This window comes from Mustela erminea, chromosome 1 (assembly GCF_009829155.1).
Source record: "Mustela erminea isolate mMusErm1 chromosome 1, mMusErm1.Pri, whole genome shotgun sequence".
In the NCBI taxonomy this organism is placed as follows: Eukaryota; Metazoa; Chordata; class Mammalia; order Carnivora; family Mustelidae; genus Mustela; species Mustela erminea.
The window spans coordinates 143934687-143954398 of NC_045614.1; the positions used below are offsets into that span (position 1 = coordinate 143934687).

The 19712-nt window shown below is 42.6% G+C and overlaps 1 protein-coding gene across 1 annotated transcript in view; it reads left to right on the forward strand.

Annotated features, from left to right (window-relative positions):
* Window positions 1-370: 370 nt before the first annotated feature.
* Window positions 371-19712, forward strand: part of CLRN1 (clarin 1) — a 37023-nt gene continuing 17681 nt past the window's right edge. The window contains exon 1 of the mRNA XM_032301461.1: window positions 371-623. Within this exon, the coding sequence (XP_032157352.1) occupies window positions 371-623 (253 nt within the window). The remainder of the gene's footprint in view (window positions 624-19712) is intronic.

The following is a 19712-nucleotide window of genomic DNA, read 5'->3' on the forward strand; positions in this document are numbered from 1 at the left end:
GGAGAAGGGGGAGGCATTTATCAAATTACCGGAGGACTCCATCTGTTATCTTAGACCTTTGTTACCAAGTGACACAAGAGGAGATACTTAAAGGCAGTGTGAAAGAGTTTTATTTTACAGATTCTTAGTCCAAAGATTTCAAATTTGAGAGAAGCAACAGCAGGAAAGGAGAGAAGTCAAGAAGGTATGATGAAGAAGCTTCCATCCTGGCATTCTGCTGACAAGAACCACCGTGGAGGGTGAAGGTTCCTGATCGGCCGGGATCTGTCCGTTCAGCCACTGTAATAAATGCAGCCAAAAGGGCAGTCACTTCTCATCAGTCCCAAGGTCTCGTTTTTGAACCTCACGCTCACAAAAGCCATTTCTCATCATGCCAAACCAACAAAAGAAAGTCATTTTTTGCATGGCTGGGGTGTTAAGCTTTGTGTGTGCCCTTGGAGTGGTGACAGCCCTGGGGACACCGTTGTGGATCAAAGCCACCTTCCTCTGCAAAACAGGGGCTCTGCTCGTCAATGCCTCTGGGCAGGAGCTGGACAAGTTCATGGGCGAGATGCAGTACGGGCTTTTCCATGGAGAGGGTGTGAGGCAGTGCGGGCTGGGAGCAAGGCCCTTTCGGTTCTCACGTAAGTAACAATTGCATTTGAATTATTGAATACTTTAGGCATACTCTTTCAACTGTTGCAAGGGATTGTTTTTAAGAGCCTTGCCCTGTCTATAGCAGGCCTTTTAAAACAGATGGGAACTTTTTGGGTCTTTTCCGAGCAATTACCTCTTCTTAGTTTTTATTATTTTGTTTTTATTAATTATTTCACTCTGTTTTTTTTTTTTTTTTAAATGACAACATATAGTTAATGAGCTGCTATGGAATTAAACTTTGAGAGGATAAGCAATTAAGTTCTTAAATATTAATATCTATGCTAGAAATTTTGGTATCTTTTAAAAAGAAGAGGGGCGGCTTGGAGAAATAAAAGCTGTAAGAGAGGATGTTTGTTTTGCTCTTAAAAAAAAAAAACAAAAAGGATCAGTGTCATAGGCTCCTTAACCAATTCTAGCTACTTTTCTGCCTTGATCATGACTTTGTACCCTGTCTACCCTGTATTATCCCTGCTAAGACCTTTCTTGCCACTAATATTCTTTAAAAAAATTTTTTTTAACCAATTTGAATCACTTGGCTATAGAAATTTAAAATGATCTGCTATGCTAACTGGGAAAGAAATAGATGCCTATTTAGTATAGAAAATTTGCATCAAATTGATCTTCAAATCATGTAGAGAATATAAGACAGATTTTCCTGTTCGATTTTTGTGAGATGGAAGTGTTACCCACAGTATTATAACCTGTTTATCTTAAGAAGAGAACTTTTTAAAAATTACCATGTGAATAGGCAACTCATTAAATGAAAATTAATAAGAAGTCATTTGTTATATCTCTCACAACACACATTCAGAAATTATTATTATTTCAAAAGGGCTGGTTTGGAACAATCTTATGAAGAAACAGCCAGTAAATTACTGCATAAATCACTCTTCAGGAAAGGAGGTTACCAATTGAGGCATTTAAAATGAATTATTATTTTGCCTGGGTATTTTTTTTTTCTCTAGCATAGGTAGAAAGCTAAATTAATTGAATTTATTATTAACCTATGCAGTGTCTAATTAAATTTCAGCGCTGGCCTATTTATATTTCTGCGACATTCCTTGTATCTTCTTAGCAGTCATTGGACACCAGCGTTCACTCACATACGTTATTAGAGGATAAGAATTGTCACAGGGCTCCAAAAAATCCCCAAGAATTAGTCTTCAGCTTTTCAAAAAATTATCATCACTAGATTTGATGAAGTGAATACCAAGTCTTTTCACTGAATGGCTTTAGTTCATTAAGGTAATGGGCTGTTAGAGTTGCTTAGCTTTCCTTAGGGGGGAAAGAGAACAAAGCCAAATATCACATGATTTCCAACTGTATTAAAAAATAAAAAAGGAAGAAGATGAGTGAAATGATTTAACCATGAGTCATCGGCAGCTAAAGCATGAGTAAAGCTTCTCACTAACGAATTTCGACAAAAGCAGGGAACAGACAGTGAATTTTCTGAAGCCTTTGCATTTTGTACAATGAAACAGAGATAAACTTTACTCATACCCCAGGACGGGTTTCAAAACAATATGTTCTCTGAACACTTACTAGACACTAAGCATATTTCGTCTTACTTTTTCCTCACACAACTACATTCCTCAGTGTTTCAACATGCATTTTTATGGCTGTGTTCTCTGCTGGCCCCCCTCTGTGATGTGCTTGCTCTAGTCACCTGTCCCTCCCTTTGTTTTTGTGAGGACTCAGAATCAGTGGGGTTTAAAACCACACCATCATCTGGCCCAGAATTGCATTCATCTCCATGATCTGCCCCCAGCCTTGTAAAGAAAAGTTGACATCTGTCTGTTCTGGGATGACAACCTCTCTACAGACCCTTTCTCGGTGCTAGAGCTGTGAAAGCCTCATTAATTTCCATGAGAGCTGGCAAAGTAGATGTAAGCATCACTTTTTCTGCCTAAGCATAGAAGTATCTCTTTCAGCGGATCATGACAGAAAGTTGAGAAAACTGAACACTCCCAACAGAGTCCCTAAAAAGCATTATGCTCATTTACATAAACAGCTCTCTTGTGATAAAAGCTTCCTAACCAATGTGCCTTTATTATTTTTTTTAAAGATTTTTATTTATTTATTTGACAGACAGAGATCACAAGTAGGCAGAGAGGCAGGCAGAGAGAGAAGGAGGGGAAGCAGGCTCTCTGCTGAGCAGAGAGCCCGATGTGGGGCTCGATCCCAGGACCCTGAGATCATGACCTGAGCCGAAGGCAGAGGCTTTAACCCACTGAGCCACCCAGGTGCTCCCCAATGTGCCTTTAGAACACACTGCACCCTCTAAGTTTAAACTCCTGTTGCAAATTAGCTTCGTGGTCCATATCTTCCCGCTCACAATGCCATCAACCCACCAATGACGTTCTAACAGTGTGTTCTGTTAGAGAATAGACCCCTCTCTGTTAGAAGAGACCCCTCTGGTATTCTTCCTAAGAGAAAAGTATTGTCCCATTAATGTAAGGGAATGAGAGGCCCAACCCTGTTTTCTCAATAATGGCAAACTTTGGTTCTTGTCAGCAGAATGCCAGGATGGAAGCTTCTTCATCATACCTTCTTGACTTCTCTCCTTTCCTGCTGTTGCTTCTCTCAAATTTGAAATCTCTGAACTAAGAATCTGTAAAATAAAACTCTTTCACACTGCCTTTGAGTATCTCCTCTTGTGTCACTTGGTAACAAAGGTCTAATTCAAAAGCTCAGGATAATGATTTTCTGTTTCTTCCAGAGCCCAACTTATGATTAGGGCACTACTCCTTTCCCAGAACTTCCTCCTTTCTCATTTTCCCTTTAGAAAGTTTTTTTTTTTTTTTTTTTAAAGATTTTACTTCTTTGTTAGAGATAGAGTGAGAGAGAGAGAGTGTGCACAAGCAGAGGGAGCGGCAGGCAGAGGGAGAATCAGTTTCCCCTGTTGAGCAGGGAGCCTGATGTGGGACTCGATCCCAGGACCCTGGAATCATGACTTGAGCTGAAAGCAGACACTTAACCGACTGAGCCACCTAGGTATCCCCTTTAGAAAGTTATTAAGCAAATATTTGGATTTTAAGAAGCTTTCCAGTGTAGGAGGAATGGAAAAGGTACTCATGAAAGTATCAGTCACTTCTTGACCAGTTTTTATCATGTTGTGTTATCATCAGTTAATATGAATTTACATTTCAGTTCTGTGGGATTGCTAAATGCTTCTTTCCTTACGAAACTTTTCATTTAGATCAGTATTGGTCAACAGAAATACAATGTGGACCATAAATGCAACTCACATACAAAACTTCAAATGTTCTAGGAGCCATATTAGAAAAACGGAGTAAAGGAACAAAGTGAAATGAATTAAAAAAACAAAAAGATGTATTTATTTATTTATTTGACAGAGAGAGAGATCACAAGTAGCCACAGAGGCAGGCAGAGGGGGGTGGGAAGCAGGCCCCCCCCTGAGCAGAGAGCCCGATGTGGGGCTTGATCCCAGGACCCTGAGATCATGACCTGAGCTGAAGACAGAGGCTTAACCCACTGAGCCACTCAGGCACCCCAAGTGAAATGAATTTTAAGGATACTTTTCCTTAACCAAAGATATCAAGAATACTGTCATTTTAACATGTTTGTCAGTATAAGATAAGAGATATTTCAGGGCTTAGTCTTTGCAATCTTGTCTGTATTTACACTTACTGCCCATCTCAACCCAAACGAGCCACATTTCAAATGCTCCCTCGCCATTTCAGCGTGGCTAATAGCTATCACAATGGGACAGTGCCAATTTAGCTAAAGATTTACTCTGAATAAACTGGGCATTGACAGTGTCCCTATCCATATTCTAAATGAATTTTTGCTTGGTTCTGCTGTACAAATTTAATGTTATTTTTATGGACAATGCACGTGTAACTTTTAAAACCCAGACACATAGTGTAACATGAGGTTAAAGAACGGAGCAGAAAAATATTAGGCACTGTTGTCATGTTTGTTCCTATTAAACGTTCCCTGTTAACTACTCTATCTCTTTTAATTATAGCAAGAATCTTCCCTGCCAGCATGCACAGTTATGCTGGGAAAACTTCTGCCTCGTTTACTCTGACTCATTCTCGTCCATTTATGGGTCAGCGCTTCATTTTCCAGAGGTCACTAGCATTCATACCTAGCATACAATTTCATTCATTATAATGAAGGACAGTTTTCCTTTCAAGGAAACACAACTGGTGGGCTTAATTTTTCCTGATATGTCACCTGTAAAATTTTAATGATGCTGTTTAAACTCTAACTGTAGCCATCAAGAGAAAAACTCAAAAACAGTTTTGAGCTTAATGTGTGTGGGTGGGTTTCTGTTTTGGTGATTTGAAACACTGCAGAGCATCATGAAATATGAAACCCAAGAATCATATGGCATCAATCATTCCTAGATATGCTGATCTATTTATTGCCAAGATAGTTCAATGAGCTGATAAAAACATATGGAGGTGGATTTTTTTTTGGGGGGGGGGAAATAATATCTAACCAATTGTGTATCATGGCTTGCGAGTTCAGTCATCCTTTTAAAGCATTTTAATTGAGACCTTACGATTGAAAATTTGTTAGAAAGCTTAACAGAGAGTTAGTCTGTTTTTTTAAAAAAGCAGACTTTCTTTACCAGATGAGGTCCGGTCCATCACCCAAATTACAGAGAGGATGTTGAAACTACTGTGTCAGCAAGCAGGGGGCTCCTCCAACAGATTTTGGGACACAACCATTAGGACTCAGGGTCTCTGCCCCCACTCCCGAAAGTCGGCGCTGTACCTCCAGGGTCTCCTGCAAACGTGACTTCCCCATCTGCCCCAGGTGTTCTACCCCTCACCATTCTGCATAATCTGCTTCTCTTTTCTCACCCCTCCTGCCCATGGCAGAGCTGCCAAGGTCTTTATGTCCCCCTTCTGATAACACTGCCTGTCCCTCCTCCCTTCCTTAATGGACGGTCTGACGGGAGGGAAACCTATGGAGTTGACCCGGGAAGATGCCCTGGTAGGAGGAAAGGGGAAAGACAGTTGTACCATTTTTGCCTCACTTGTGTGGGCCCTCCTGCCTGTTAGCTCGGGATCCTCATATCGGATCTCACCCATTCAAACAGTCCAGCAAATAGAAACTTTGTTTTCCTTCCATTGGGGGGAATAAAAAAGTGATGGTGGGATTCGAAGATAGTAAGGGTTGAGAAGCACCAGTGTGAAGGGAAACTCTTCAACTTTTCTTGGCCAAATAATTGCTTCCTGCTTTGTCCTTCCCAGACCTTGATGTTCACTCCATTATTTCAAGTCACCTTGGATCATAAGTATTTGAGAATGTGTATTTCTTTGTAAGGAGATCCTCAGCCCTCGGAAGGCAGGGGGCTGGGTATTCCTCATCTCTACACTCCCACTAGTGAGTCACAAAGAGGTGCTTGAGAAATGTTTGGTAAACAGATATATGAGATGAGGCAGGTCTGTGTCACTCACTGGGGATTAGAATTGAAGCAAATCACGTTCATCTGTGTTCAGTTCTTCCATCTGTAAAATGGGAGATGAAACTGGATGGCTTCTAACATCTCTTCTAGTTCAGACACTTTATGAGCTATGTAATGAGAGGCTGGCTGTTCTAGACAAGGTCCTTCCAGCTTTAAAATGGCTTGACCAACTCTGTTGGTTGAAGTCTCTGCTGACAGATTCCAGCCACTCTCGTCAAAAGTGGTGAGTTTTGTGTGCCTTTACTCTTTGGTCTTCAAAGCTCATGATTTTTAAAGTATTTGGAAATATCTACCATTTATCAGGACCCAAAGGAATTTTGTTATCAAAGCAGATACTTCTCTTCCTCCCTGTCAAAACCTTTTACTATTTGTGTTGGAAACTGCAGGTTAAAGGAGGAGAAAAGGAAGAATGGAATGTTTTGGGATTCTATGGAGGTGGGTTAGCGGGAACAGCCATAAACACCCACATCATCTAATGGCGTTATTGAGAAAGCCAAAATGAAGGCCAAAATACAGTGAGAGGCTGACCTACTACTCCCTCCAATTTTTTTCTGAAACTTCTCTTTCATCCTTACTGGAAAAATTCCTCCTTCCTGCATTGATTTCCTGATAATGGCAAAGATTTAGGAATGAGCAGTATGTTTAATACTCTCAGAGTTTTCTTCATCCAAAAGGAGGAGACATCATCCTCAAATTCGTGAGAAATATTGGCCAAGAAAAGACATGTCTCCTTCCTCCTTAGCAACTACTTCCAGTTCCCTTACCAGGAAGAATCCCTCACAGAACCAGCCTCACCTATTAGAGTTTTGCACATGTGTGTGCATACACGCACACACATACACACTCAAGCACACACCTTGCACACATGCACATACACGTACACACATACACACTCAAGCACACACCTTCCTTTCCTTGAAATCACTCTCCACCCTAACAGCCATAAAGTCACTGACTGGGGCTCAGCTGAGACATGAAGCTTGGGGCTTCTGGAACTTAACCCTGATGTGTGTGAACTTCATCGACTGGTGGAGGACTCCAGATCGTTATTACAATTTGCTGCTGTGCTTTCTCTTCTAATCTCTGAGGTAACTCATCTTCCCAAAGGATGTTTAGACAACCTCCAAAGAAAAAATACTTATTTCAGCTGCCCATTTCCTGGGTGCCTAAATCATCTCCAGCCCTTATATGGGAGGTATGACGATGCTATACCTTTTGAACCAAAATGGAAACTGTAAACTCAGAGAGGTCACAAATTTCTCAAGGTCCCAGATCGAGTGGGTAGCCGACCTGAGACTGAAATTCAGACCCATAGGATATTGCCAGTTCTGTCTCCTTACCATATGCAAAAAGGACACAAAGAAATGAAGAAAATACAGAGTACTTTCAGTTTCACCAGCCAGTTAGACAATGTTAGTACTTCCCAACACCTGGAACTTGTATATCCATGTAAGGGTCCTTGGCCTTACGACTTGAATTCCTGCGCTGCCTCTTTATCTCACATTTTGGTGGCCCTGATGTCTAAACCCTAATCTTTGACCTTTGGAAGGTGAAGTCGTCAAGTCAAAGCCTGTTTAATAATCTAGGCTGAAAAAAATCTAGGTTGAGCTGGTCACATGCTTATGGCTAATCTTTGGGTTATGTCATCATATTACCTTGATGTTGATAATTTCTGCCGAGAGAGGAGATATCTGATTGCACATGTGGCTAGCTGATGTAAGCACACTGCCAGTGAAAACCTTCGTGGTAAGATCTTCAAAGTCAGTGGCTTGGACTGCGACATTATGTCATCGCAGCAAAGATCAAAACTGTAGGCTCCTTCATGGGGTGTCATGAACGGTTTCAGAACAGGCAGGGACGAAAAGAAAAGCAAGTTTCACTTTAAAATCTCGTGTTTTATGAGGAGCCAATGGGTTAGATTTAGAGTGTAAGTTAAAATCTCATTTAAAAAAAAATGAAAACTCATTTTTATCTCTGAATGAGATCAGGGGTTTCAAAAGTCAAAGACATTTTTTTTTTTTTTTTACACAAAACTTATTTAAATTAGATTAAACAAATTCGCCTTTGAATTCAATCGTGCACCAAACTACCCAGACTGGCTGGGAGCTGATACACTTTGATTCCAGGTATGATGGAGCTGACTAATAGCAAACTGTACCTGGCAGACTAATTTATGCAGGATTCGTATTTTGCTCCCTCTCAGCATGTTATAACTGTAGCAAAGCCATTCTCAGGAGTTATTACCCCAACATAATCATACCCTGTGGATTTGGAGCAGTTAAATGGGTTCTGTTGTCAGACACACATATGCACCGAAGCAGCTGTCGTCCCTCAGCTGCCATGGCTGAGTAAGGCTCGCTGGTGGGGCTTCCTCTGGAATGGGCTGAGGCAGGTAGACACACGTCAGCTGAGAGAAATTCAGGCAAGGTACTGAAAAATGGTCTTTTAAGTGGTTCTGTCTTACCATCAGGTCTCCTCCTCTGAAGTGCTGGGGTCATGGATTTCCTTCTCCCTGACCACGCAGCCATCAGGAGGAAGCCTGCCTCCATAACCTGGGTGTGAGATGATGGCGGATATTAGAGGAAGTGAATACCCTGAGCTTACGTCAGGGAATGGCTTTCCCTGGGTTTTCCTAACAACTGGCTGCCGATGGGCTGAGGGCAAAGTCAGATCAAGAGCATATCTGTAAGAAGAAAGAAATCCTCCCTCTTACTCCCTTTCAAGAAAATGAATCGCTGAGCACCAAGGGGCCAGATACAACTTCTCTTTTTACACATGTTTTATGTGGAGAAGGATGAGTGGAGAAGGAAGCAGGACCTCAGAAGCTACCAGATGGCTTTAATCTAGGAGGCAGTTGCTGCACCATTGTTGACATTGGCAGAGGCTGCCTTCTTTCTGGGAGCTTCACAGATGGGGTTACCTGCATCTTACATCTGGCTAGAGGAGGGTGAAAAGGGTTGGTGAAACCTATGCCATCAGGTCAGTGGTCCGTAACCCTGGCTGCGCTTTAGAATCACCTGGAGAGTTTCTAAAACTTTGGATGCTAAGTCTGCATCCCAGGCAAATAGAACTGGGATCTCTGGAGGTGGGGCCTGAGGATTGGAAGGTTTTAGGAGCTCCCTGGGAGAGTCCAGTAGTATCCAAGGCTGAGAATTACTGAGGTAGATGGTGGCCACGAAAGGTGGGAGCAGGTGAGGGGTCTGGCACTCTCCACATTAGGGAAGGGCAAGACCATCAGAAGGAGGGCAGCGAGGAGCAGCAGTACAGCACTGTTTCCGCACAGGTGGGAGGTTTGGGGATCCTTGTCTTCTCCTCCTTTAGCTGTGTATTTCCATAAAGGGTCTCACACTTTCCTTACACTCTCCTGGCCTCAGAGGGAATGAGAGATTGGATTGAGGAGTTTGAGTAAGAAACAGGATACGAGGCTCTCAGCCCTAGAGCCTTCCCCTCTTTCCAAGTCTGTCCAAAACCAGGTATAGGAACCTGCTCTCCACCTGGTCAGGATAAGGGAGCCAGCTCTGTCCCGGACCGGGAGGCTTTCAGCTGTCCAGCCCCACTTGTGACTGGGTGGGTGAGGCTGACTAATTCAACAGAACTTAGTGGAAAATCTAAGCCATGTTCTCCAGCACTTTCTCAGAAATAAAATTAACATTTTGGCCTTCACCTGCCTGTCTCCTATGGAAGGGCTCTGCTCCTTCCAAAGAGATTATCAAGGGACTCTTTAGAGGTTTGTCATCAGCCTAAAAATCATTTAAGATAAGTCATTACATAGAGAATGTCCAAGAAATAGCACAAGGGAAATAGAAATGAGGATGAAAACAATATATCAGGTGCTGAGGAAAGTGTGTGACAGGTACCAAATAAGTAATTAGCTATAAATCTAAAGTCCCTGGATTATTTATGGGAATAGTCGCCCACCTGGTTAGGGAGGGAATAAAGTAAAAAACTGAGCTTCAAGAGAGACAGTTTGCCTGAATTCCATGTATCTAGGACTCCTATGGGGAGCAGGGGGTGAGGGGAATCTTTGGTCTCAATGTACAGATAAGTACTCTAGCCACCTGTGAGCCAAAGAGCTCCCTCCCAGCCCCAGTGACTGATCTCAAGATTTGAAAATGCAGACACTCTCACAGCATTGGGTTCTTCTATCTCCCACTCCTCGTGGTGAAAACACAACTCCCCTGCCATTCTCATCATGTTAAAAAAAAAAAAATTTAAGCAGTTACTTCCAATGTACATAGAGCATCCACAGAAACGATTTCACTTGTGTCTCTTGAAAGTTCTGCAATATTGCCGTCACTACTCACATTTACACATAAAGGAGTCGAGGTATACAGAGGCTCACATGAGCAGTAAATGGCAAAACCAAATAAATTCCAAACTCCAAAACCTATGCTTTTTTTCAACCTGTCATACTGCTTTTCAGTTAACGTCTGGCTCTTTGTCTCTCTTCCCACCAGCTGCTCTGTCCTTGCTTTGGTGTTGCATGATAGTCTAACTACCTAATACTCTTGGTTAATGCCTCAATACAGGTTTAGATTGGATTGACTAAACTCCTGTTTAAGAACTGTAGGACTGTTAGACTGGAATCAGTATTGGCTGAAAAGGAGAACAAAGTTTCAGGATAAACACAACAGAGGAACCCAGCAGATAGAAATAAATTGTAAGGCAGCTGAAATGAAAGCCATACGTTAAGAGATAGCAAATAAAACATGGATTAATGGCAAGTAATAAAAGAACATACTTAGTTTGTAAAAACATGGTTCTTTATCTTATCCTTATTACTCTCCAATGATCTATTGAAAACAGCATGACTCTACATGTAAGACACAAATTCTTTGTAAGTTCGAGTACATGTGCCCTTACCTCCCATCCCCCAGTGGGGGGAAAAATCACTGGAGTCTATTTTGTGCCTAAACATTTTAGACTCTGCAGTTATGAAGGGAAAGAGAGGGTGCCGATCCACGAACAATGAAGAATCTGGCAAAAGGGTTTTTAACTAACTGACAATTTGTAAAGGCGCACAGGTACATCAGTCAAGAGGGACTACATTATGTTTTAATAACAAGGAGGTTCATGCCGCACGGGTGAATCAGCAAAGATTGATTTCTTGCTCACAATACATGTTCATCAGGGATCCGCTGGAGGCCCATTCCAGGATGCAGCCACCATCTGGAACATTGCCAGCTGTTAGAACAGAGGGCAAGAATCGTGGAGGCTCTCCCTCTGACATGGAAATCCTCTGACTTGACACAGACACATGCCACTTCCCCTTGTATACTTGACTGGGAAAGGTTGTTCCACAGCCTCATCTAACTTCAAAGGGGCAAGGACGTGCAAGGGAGCCCAGAATGGGGAAGAACCAGGATCGTAGATGGCTGAAGAGCACTAATTACTATCACCATTATGGTTTTTATTCTGAACGTTCTAACGAGGAGAATTGCTCTTTGTCAGGGCAAGGCACAGGGGAATTGGGAAAGAGATCTTAAGATTTAGAGTTCGAATTCACTCCATGGCATTGAAGAAGCCATTCTGAGCAACGGAATAGCATGAACCGAATTATGAAGAGCTTATTGTGGCCAGAGTACAGAGGACGTTAGAGAAAGGAGCAGAAAGGCAAGGCTAGGGAGGAAGTCAGGGATCAGAAGGGGAGAATTTGCTGTCCTGAGGCAGTGCACTTGATCTTGCAGGCAATGGGAAGCCTTACTAAGCAGGTATGGGACAAGGCAAGAGATGGATGGGAGGAAGACCAAAAGGGAGGTGAGGAGGCCAGTCAAGAGGCTCCCCCATCCCCTATTTGGTGGCCCAAGCCAGAACATTGCCAGAGGGTTGTAAAGGAGGGGAAGTATTTCCCAAATAAGCGGACGCCAAAAATCAACAGAGCTTAGTGACATGAGGTGAACCCCAGGTATCTGCAGGACAGAGAGCTGTAGCAATCACGGAGATCAATACAGAAGGAGAAAGTCTAGAGGGAAGATGAAATTCTTTTTGGTCATGTTTACAGAGGTCCATTTATAGGCCAGCAACAAGAAATGTCCATCAGCTGTGCAGTTTGGAAGTCATGGGAGCGGCCGGGAGTAAAGGTAGAGAAGAGGGAATCCCCAGATTAGAGGTGGTAGTGGGAGCTACACTGGAAGGAGAGGTCTCCCAGGAAAGGGAATCAAGTGAGAAGGGGAACAAGAGTGGGTTCTAGAAAACACCAACCCTTATGGGTTGAGGAGGAGGGACTGGCCAAGCAGGCTGAGAAGAGAGGGTCAGTGAGCTGTAGGGGAACCAGCAGAGGTCAAAGCAAGGGAGGAGAAACTTTCAAAGGGGATTAGAGTTCAGCAGTCCCAAACACTGCAGCAGTCAAATAAGAGAAAGTGAAAATAATCCTTTTTTTTTTTTAATTTCACAAGGTCAAGGGGAATCTTTTCTAAGGCAGTCCTGATAGAGTGGTGGGGAAGAGAAGTCCTTGAAGGAGCTGAGGAAGGAGCAGAAGGCCAGAACTCAGAGCAAGGCCGTGGTCAGGCTCCTAGAGGTACCCTATGGCCCAGGATATACACGTGCATGCCTCTCTCTCTCTCTCTCTCTCTCTCTCTGTGCGTGCGTGCGTGTGTGTGTGTGTGTGTGTGTGTCTGTCGGTATGTTCACAATGGGAGGGTCCAGAGTGTGATTCTATAGTGAGAAGATAAAGCAGTAGGGAGGAAAATGCTGAGGACAGACCAAAGAGGTAGGTAAAGGATTGAGAAGGGACCTTGTGAGGTAGAAAATGAGTCTGACAGCACTAGGAGAAGTCCAGACTGTGGATAAGAGGGAAAAAAATCCACTAAGAACAGAGGGAAGGCTGGGGAGAACCAAACCAAGCATGGCAATGGGGAACTGAAAGGTGAGGGTATTCCCTCGATGGCCCCCATTTCCTCTTTGAAATGGAAGAGTTCCATTCACTGGCTGTTTTCAGGCCTTCTGGAAGCCAGGCACACACACAGAGGGAAATGGAGATGAGGGTGTGATAGGTGCCTAAGAGTGGGGGAGGACTGGAATATCTGACAAGGGACAGAAAACGGAAAGACTGGAGAAGACTTTGCAGAATGGCTGGGGGTTGTGGTAAACCAGAGATCAGAGGCCCAAGTTGGAATGGGGGCACACAGACAAGGAACATAGCCCAAACGATTGCGGGAGGGCAAATTTTCTATGGAGAGCTCTCCTGGGACTGCATTTTCACTCCAAGCTATTTGCTTATGCCTTACTCAGCTGTGTTTTGTAATAGCAGACTGCAGGAATGAGGGTATGACAGCCTTTCTCTGTACACAGGGCTAGTTACACAATGTGGATTCGCTGCCCTCCCCACCCCCCAACCTCCTGTGACAGGTGCCTTCTATTCTGCTATTAGGAGAGTGACCTCAATGACTAGTTCTTTCTAGTTTTCTGTTTTTGATTAGATATCTTGTCAGAAATCTCTGCTTGCAGACTGCAGGGAAGAGAAATTGAGCTTTGAACCAGTAGTTTTATATGTGTTACAAAATATAACTCACCTTCTTTAGTTACACTGTATCAATATTCATACAGCATTCTTTTTTTTTTTTTTTAAGATTTTATTTATTTATTTGACAGAGAGAGATCACGAGTAGGCAGAGGCAAGCAGAGAGAGAGGGGGAAGCAGGCTCGCCACTGAGCAGAGAGCCCAATGCAGGGCTCGATCCCGTGACCTGAGCCGAAGGCAGAGGCTTAACCCACTGAGCCACCCAGGTACCCATACACATACAGCATTCTTTTAGAAAGCACTCTGATCCAAGTAACTCCGTTCCTGGAAGTTCATCCAGAAAAGTTAGTCCGGCTCATCATCCACCCCTATAATAAGAAAGAAGGAATGTGTTTGAAGATGTTCATTGCAGCATTAGGCAGAAGAAAGAAACAATGAAGACAACCTGACAGACAGCAGTGCCTTAGTTTGTTGGAAAATCCACAGTGTTATCTACATGAGTTAGAAGGCAACATGGAAAATGCTTATATTCTGAATGAGAAGTATAGAATATAACTTCAAAATTGCATTATTATTATAATATAGGAAATACATATTAAGATGGACAAAGATTTGAAACAAAAATAAAGAAAAATTTTGCTTTTATATTGGTAGGACTGTGGGTGACATTTTTATCTTAATTTCCATTTCATTGTTATAATGTTTTTCATTTATTTTTAAAAATTCCTCTACGAATAGTTGGACATTTGAACAGAAATATAATGAGGAACAAGTCCATCTTTTCCTAATCCTCCTGCCCTGCTAACAAAAAAGAGCTTTGTCGTGTTCAGGGTTGAGATGAATTCTTTTACAAATCCCAAACTTTAAACCCTGTTATTAAACAGCCATCAGTTTCCATGTAACAGGTTGACAATCCCCCAATATGCTGGATTAAAATTTTTCTTTAATAAAGAGATTTGAAATTCTATTCCAGTTACCAACCAGGTCTTTCAGCTTCTTAAAAAAAAAAAAGTTCCTATTATCCCTCTGGTGACTACTCTATTTTATCTCCATTGCCCCAGATTCTCTCCAAAAACTCTCTCAATCCAGTTTCTATTACTATCAGCAGCTTACATCAAGGTCAACAGTGACTGCTGGACTTAATGAACAAGTTCAGGTTCTTAACCAGAAATTCCCATCACACTTAAAGCTGCCAAACCCCTCTTTTTCTCCTCTAGCCTTGGGGTCACCAGATGGATCCTCTGCTCCTCTTCCTTCCCTTTTTGCCTTTATGGCACTAATTCCTTTAGTATAAACCACTGACTTCTACCAAGAAACCTTAGTCCTGCTGACAACAGCAGGCTCCGACCCCCATCCTGCTCCAAGCAAAGTGCATCCCTCCAACATGTATGTATCCCACAGCTACATCATGCATTCTCAGTGGCTGCCATAATCCCCCTCAGGGGGTGAAAATTGGTTCTTGGTGGGAGAGGAGAAAAAAAAGCTTATTCTTTAAAAAGCATCTTGTGTATAAAGCACAGATATAAATACAATGAAGAAATCAATACACAATATATCTGTGGTATTAAAATTTCATTGGGAAAGGGTGATTAGGAGAAGTGTCTAAAAGGACTCCTGGGGTGAGGAGCAATAATGAAAAAAAAAAAGAAATTGAACAATACTGATCTACATTGTACTAGGCATTCTTAGGTGCTAGGAATACAGCAGTGAATGAATCAGACCAACAAACAAGTCACGAGACAAACAGGTTAAAATATAGACTTGGTCAGGTGGTAATAATTGCTAAGGAGAAAAGGAAAAGCAAGCAAAAGGACTGGTAGAAGAGGTGACCGGGCAGGGGGTGACAACTTTAAATAAGGTGGTTAAAGAAGGCCTTCCTGACCAAGTGTCATTTACGTCAAGCTGTGGAGGTGAGGGAGCAAGTCATAAGGATACCAGGGGACCAATATTTGCAAAGGCCCTGAGGTAGAAACACTCCAGGCGTGACTGAAGTACAGTAATGAGGCCAACGGTCAGAGCACACTGCTCAAGGAAATAGGTAGCAGAGGAAGTTAGAGAACTGGCAAGGAGTCCAACCCACATAGGTCCATTGTAATGAGTTGGCTTATACTCTGAGTAAGAGTAGAACCCACTGAAATGGTTTAAGCAGGGGATTGACATAAACAAATTCATTTATTAAAGATGCCTCTGGGGGCACCTGGGTGGCTCAGTGGGTGAAAGCCTTTGCCTTCGGCTCAGTCATGATCCCAGAGTCCTGGAATTGAGCCCTGCATCGGGCTCTCTGCTCAGCAGGGAGCCTGCTTCCCTTCCTCTCTCTCTCTGCCAGCCTCTCTGCCTACTTGTGATCTCTGTCTGTCAAATAAATAAATAAAATATTAAAAAAAAAAAAGATGCCTCTGGCTGCTGGGCTGAGAGTAGACTGTAAGAAGTGGGGGTGAGGGGAGCCTGGGTGGCTCATTGGGTTAAAGCCTCTGCCTTCGTCTCAGGTCATGATCCCAGGGTTCTGGGATTGAGCCCCGCATCGGGCTCTCTGCTTCTCAGGGAGCCTGCTTCCTCCTCTTTCTCTGCCTGCCTCTCTGTCTGCTTGTGATCTCTGTCTGTCAAATAAATAAAATCTAAAAAAAAAAAAAAAAAAAAAAGAAGTGGGGGTGAAAGCCGAGAGACCAGCCAGGACGCCCTTGCTGTCATGTGAGTAACAGATGATGATGGCTCAGACTGCGATGGAACAGTGGAGATGGAGAAGTGTTTGGATTCTGAAGGGTGTGCCAACAGGTTTTCCTGATGGATTCAACAGGAAACGAGAGAGTAAGAATCAAGGATGGTGCCGAGGAAGAATAGAGCTGCCAGCAACTGAGGCGAAGAAGGCTGAAGGCAGCAAGTGTGAGGAAGGGAAGACTATGGGTGCCGTTTGGGACACAATGAGATGCCTATTGAATACCCCAGTCAAGATGTTCAGGAGGAAGTTGAGGGCTTACAAGTGTGGGACTGAAGGCGAAATCCAGGCTGGAGATACTGCTTTGTTAAGTGTTTCTAGTAAAAGCCATGCTACCGGATAGGACCCAAAGAAGTGAGTGAAGAGCGAGAGGAGGTACAAGAACGGAGTCATGTCCTAGAGAATGCCAAAGGGGAGGATGAACCAACAAAGCAGATCAAGATAGCAGCCAGTGAGGTAGCAGAAGCCGGAGACTGTCCTGTGGGGGAACCCGGCGAAGGAAGCATTTCCAGGGAAGAGGCAGTGAGCCATTGTGCCAAATGGAGGAGCTCAGGTAAGATGGGGACAAAGACTGACTGTTGGGTTTGGCCGCCTGAAGCTCTTCGGTGCCTTGGGAAAGGTAGTTATCGGAGCAAGTGGGTTCAAGAAAGTGGGGAGAGGGAGGAGACACTGAGAATACAGCCAGCTCCTGGAGGGGTTTTGCTCTAAGGGAAAATGGAAAAAAAAGAAGTAATAGCGGGAGGGCTTAAGTGAGATTTACTTTTTTAAAGATTTTATGTATCTATTTATATTTAGAGAGAGAACCCTGGTGAACTGGAGGAAGAACAGAGGGAGAGGGACAAATAGACTTTGTGCTGAGCAGAGAGCCGGAGGGAGGGCTCGATCTCATCACTCTGAGATCGTGACATGAGCCAAAATCAAGAATTGGAGGTTGAACCCCCTGAGCCACCCAGGTGCCCTGATATTTTTTTTTAAGATGAGAAAATGACAGCATGTTATTTGTGTGCTGATGAGACTGATGCAAAGAAAGGGGGGAATGGACGTGGCAGAGAGAACCCCTCAGCAGTGTCTCTGAGGAGATGAGAAGGGACAGCCATGAACAACAGTGGAGCTGGCCACCGAAGGGGCACACCACAGAGAATTTTACTGAGCACCTACACTGTGCTAAGTACTCCAGTATGCTGAGGTCATGGAGTCCTCACACATTTGAGAGAAAGGTAGAATTCCCTTTTCAGAAAAGGAAATGCAGGTTTAGGGAGTTCACCAACTTCGAAAAGGAGCTGAAGTGTGAATCTCCTCTGATCTCAAAAGCCTGGCCCCTTCCCAGGCTTCCCCAAGGAGCACCTTCATTCTACAGAGAGAAACAGGGACCCTTTGACTGGCTCCAGGTCACACGGTGGACTAGAACCCAGCGCCGGGCTCCTGGCCCCATACTCCCTTTCTTCTCTCTTACGGAGCCCGTCCTCCTTCATGCCAAATGGTCACCTGGGCTGAGGCTCTTATTCATGTCCAGAAGGGCCTCCTCAGTTCAGACCTTAGCCTCCCCCTCTTTTTTGGCTTTAGTCAGATTTATAGAGGTATAATTACATGCAATAAAATTCACCTTTTTTTTGAGTGTACAGTCTACACATTTTGACTAATACATAAAGGCATGTAAATACCACCACAGTCAAGATATAGAACACTTCCATCACCCTCAAAATTTCCCCTTTGTCCCTTTTGTGATCCATCTCCTCCCTCACTGCCAACATGGGACAAAAACTGATGTTTTCTGTCATTTTGTCCTTTCCAGAATGCCATATGTACAGAATCCTACAACATGCAACCTTTTGAGTGTAGTTCATTTCAGTTAGCATAATGCGTTTCAGATCCATTCAAGTTACTGTATGTACCAATGCTCTGTTCCTTTTGATTACTGAAAAGTATGTTATCTTATGGATGGGCCAAAGCTTGTTTATACATTCACCAGTTGATGGATATTTAAGATGTCTCTAATTTTTGGCAAATACGAATAAAGCCACTGTAAACATTTGTGGACATATGTTTTTAATTCTCCTAGGTAAATATCTAGAAATGGAGTTGCTGGGTCACATGTTAAGTCTTTTTAAAGTACTGAAAGTTAAGTTTTAAGGTTAAGTTTTTTAAAGCACTGAAAGAATTGAATATCTATGTGCAAAAGTAAAAACTAACCTTGGCCATAGACAAAAAAATAACTCAAAATAGATCACAGACTGTAATGTGATCCTAAAACTAAAAAATGTCTAGAAGAAAAACGGGCAAATATTATTTGTGACCTTGCATGAGGCAAAGACTTCTTAGATTTGACATCTAAAACATGATACATAAAAGAAAAACAATTGATAAACTAGAATTCATAAAAATAAGAACTGCTTTTCAAAAGGCACTGATAAGAGAATGAACAGACAAGCCACATACTTGGAGAAAATGTTTGTGAATTACTTATCTGATACAGAGCTCATATCCAGCATGCATAAAGAATTCTCAGAACTCAATAATAATAAGAAACAATCCAATAAAAAATGCACAAAGATATCAACACTCTTCACCAAAAAAGATATATAGAAAGCAAATAAACTCACAAAATGATGCTCACTATCATTAGTCATTTGGAAAATGCCAAGCAAAATTAAAATGAGGTAAACTACACACCTATTTAAATGATTACAATTTTAAAAAGCTGCCAAGTGCAAGAATGCAGAAAGATTGGGACTCATACACGGTTGGTGGGAGGATGAAATAGCACAGTCACTCTGGAAAACAATTGCCAGTTTCTTACAAGCTACACGTGCCGGAGCTGGGGGTGGGGTGAGGGGGCAGGTGGGTGGCAAAGGGAAACCAGAAGTTTCTGGAACAGTGAAATTGTTCTATTTATTGATTGAGGTGGTGATTGCATAACTGAGTGTCAGAATTCACAGAAATAGCCACTAAAAAGAGAGAGTTTTTTTCTTACTGTGTTTATTTTACTTTAATCTTAAAAATGGGAGGAGGAAGAGGAGTAAAAGGCAAAGGCAGCAATCCCCTGTGTGATTAGGCAATTTAACTTCTCTGGGCTTCAGGGCTTCTTTTTTTAATCTATACATTGACGATAAAATAGTCCCTTCTTTATATTGTCATAAGAATTAAAAAATTCAAATCTCTCATTTATGTTTCAATTTATGTTGTAAAAATATAAAGACTTTAGTTTCTCATTTATGTAATATAGGTAAAGACCTGGAACCTAGCAAATACTATATAATTTTTGGCTGTTATTTTCAGTCCTATTATATTTCTCAGGTATTGCTCTTTGAGGAAGTTTGGTGATGAAAGAGCAGAGAAAAGAAAGGCACTCGGGCTGGGGTGGTCTGAGGACGGGGAGAGTGAGATACATGGACTCATGCACAGAGCGGACGAAATCCGTGAGAAGAGAACGAAAGACAAGGAGTCATTCCGAACGCACT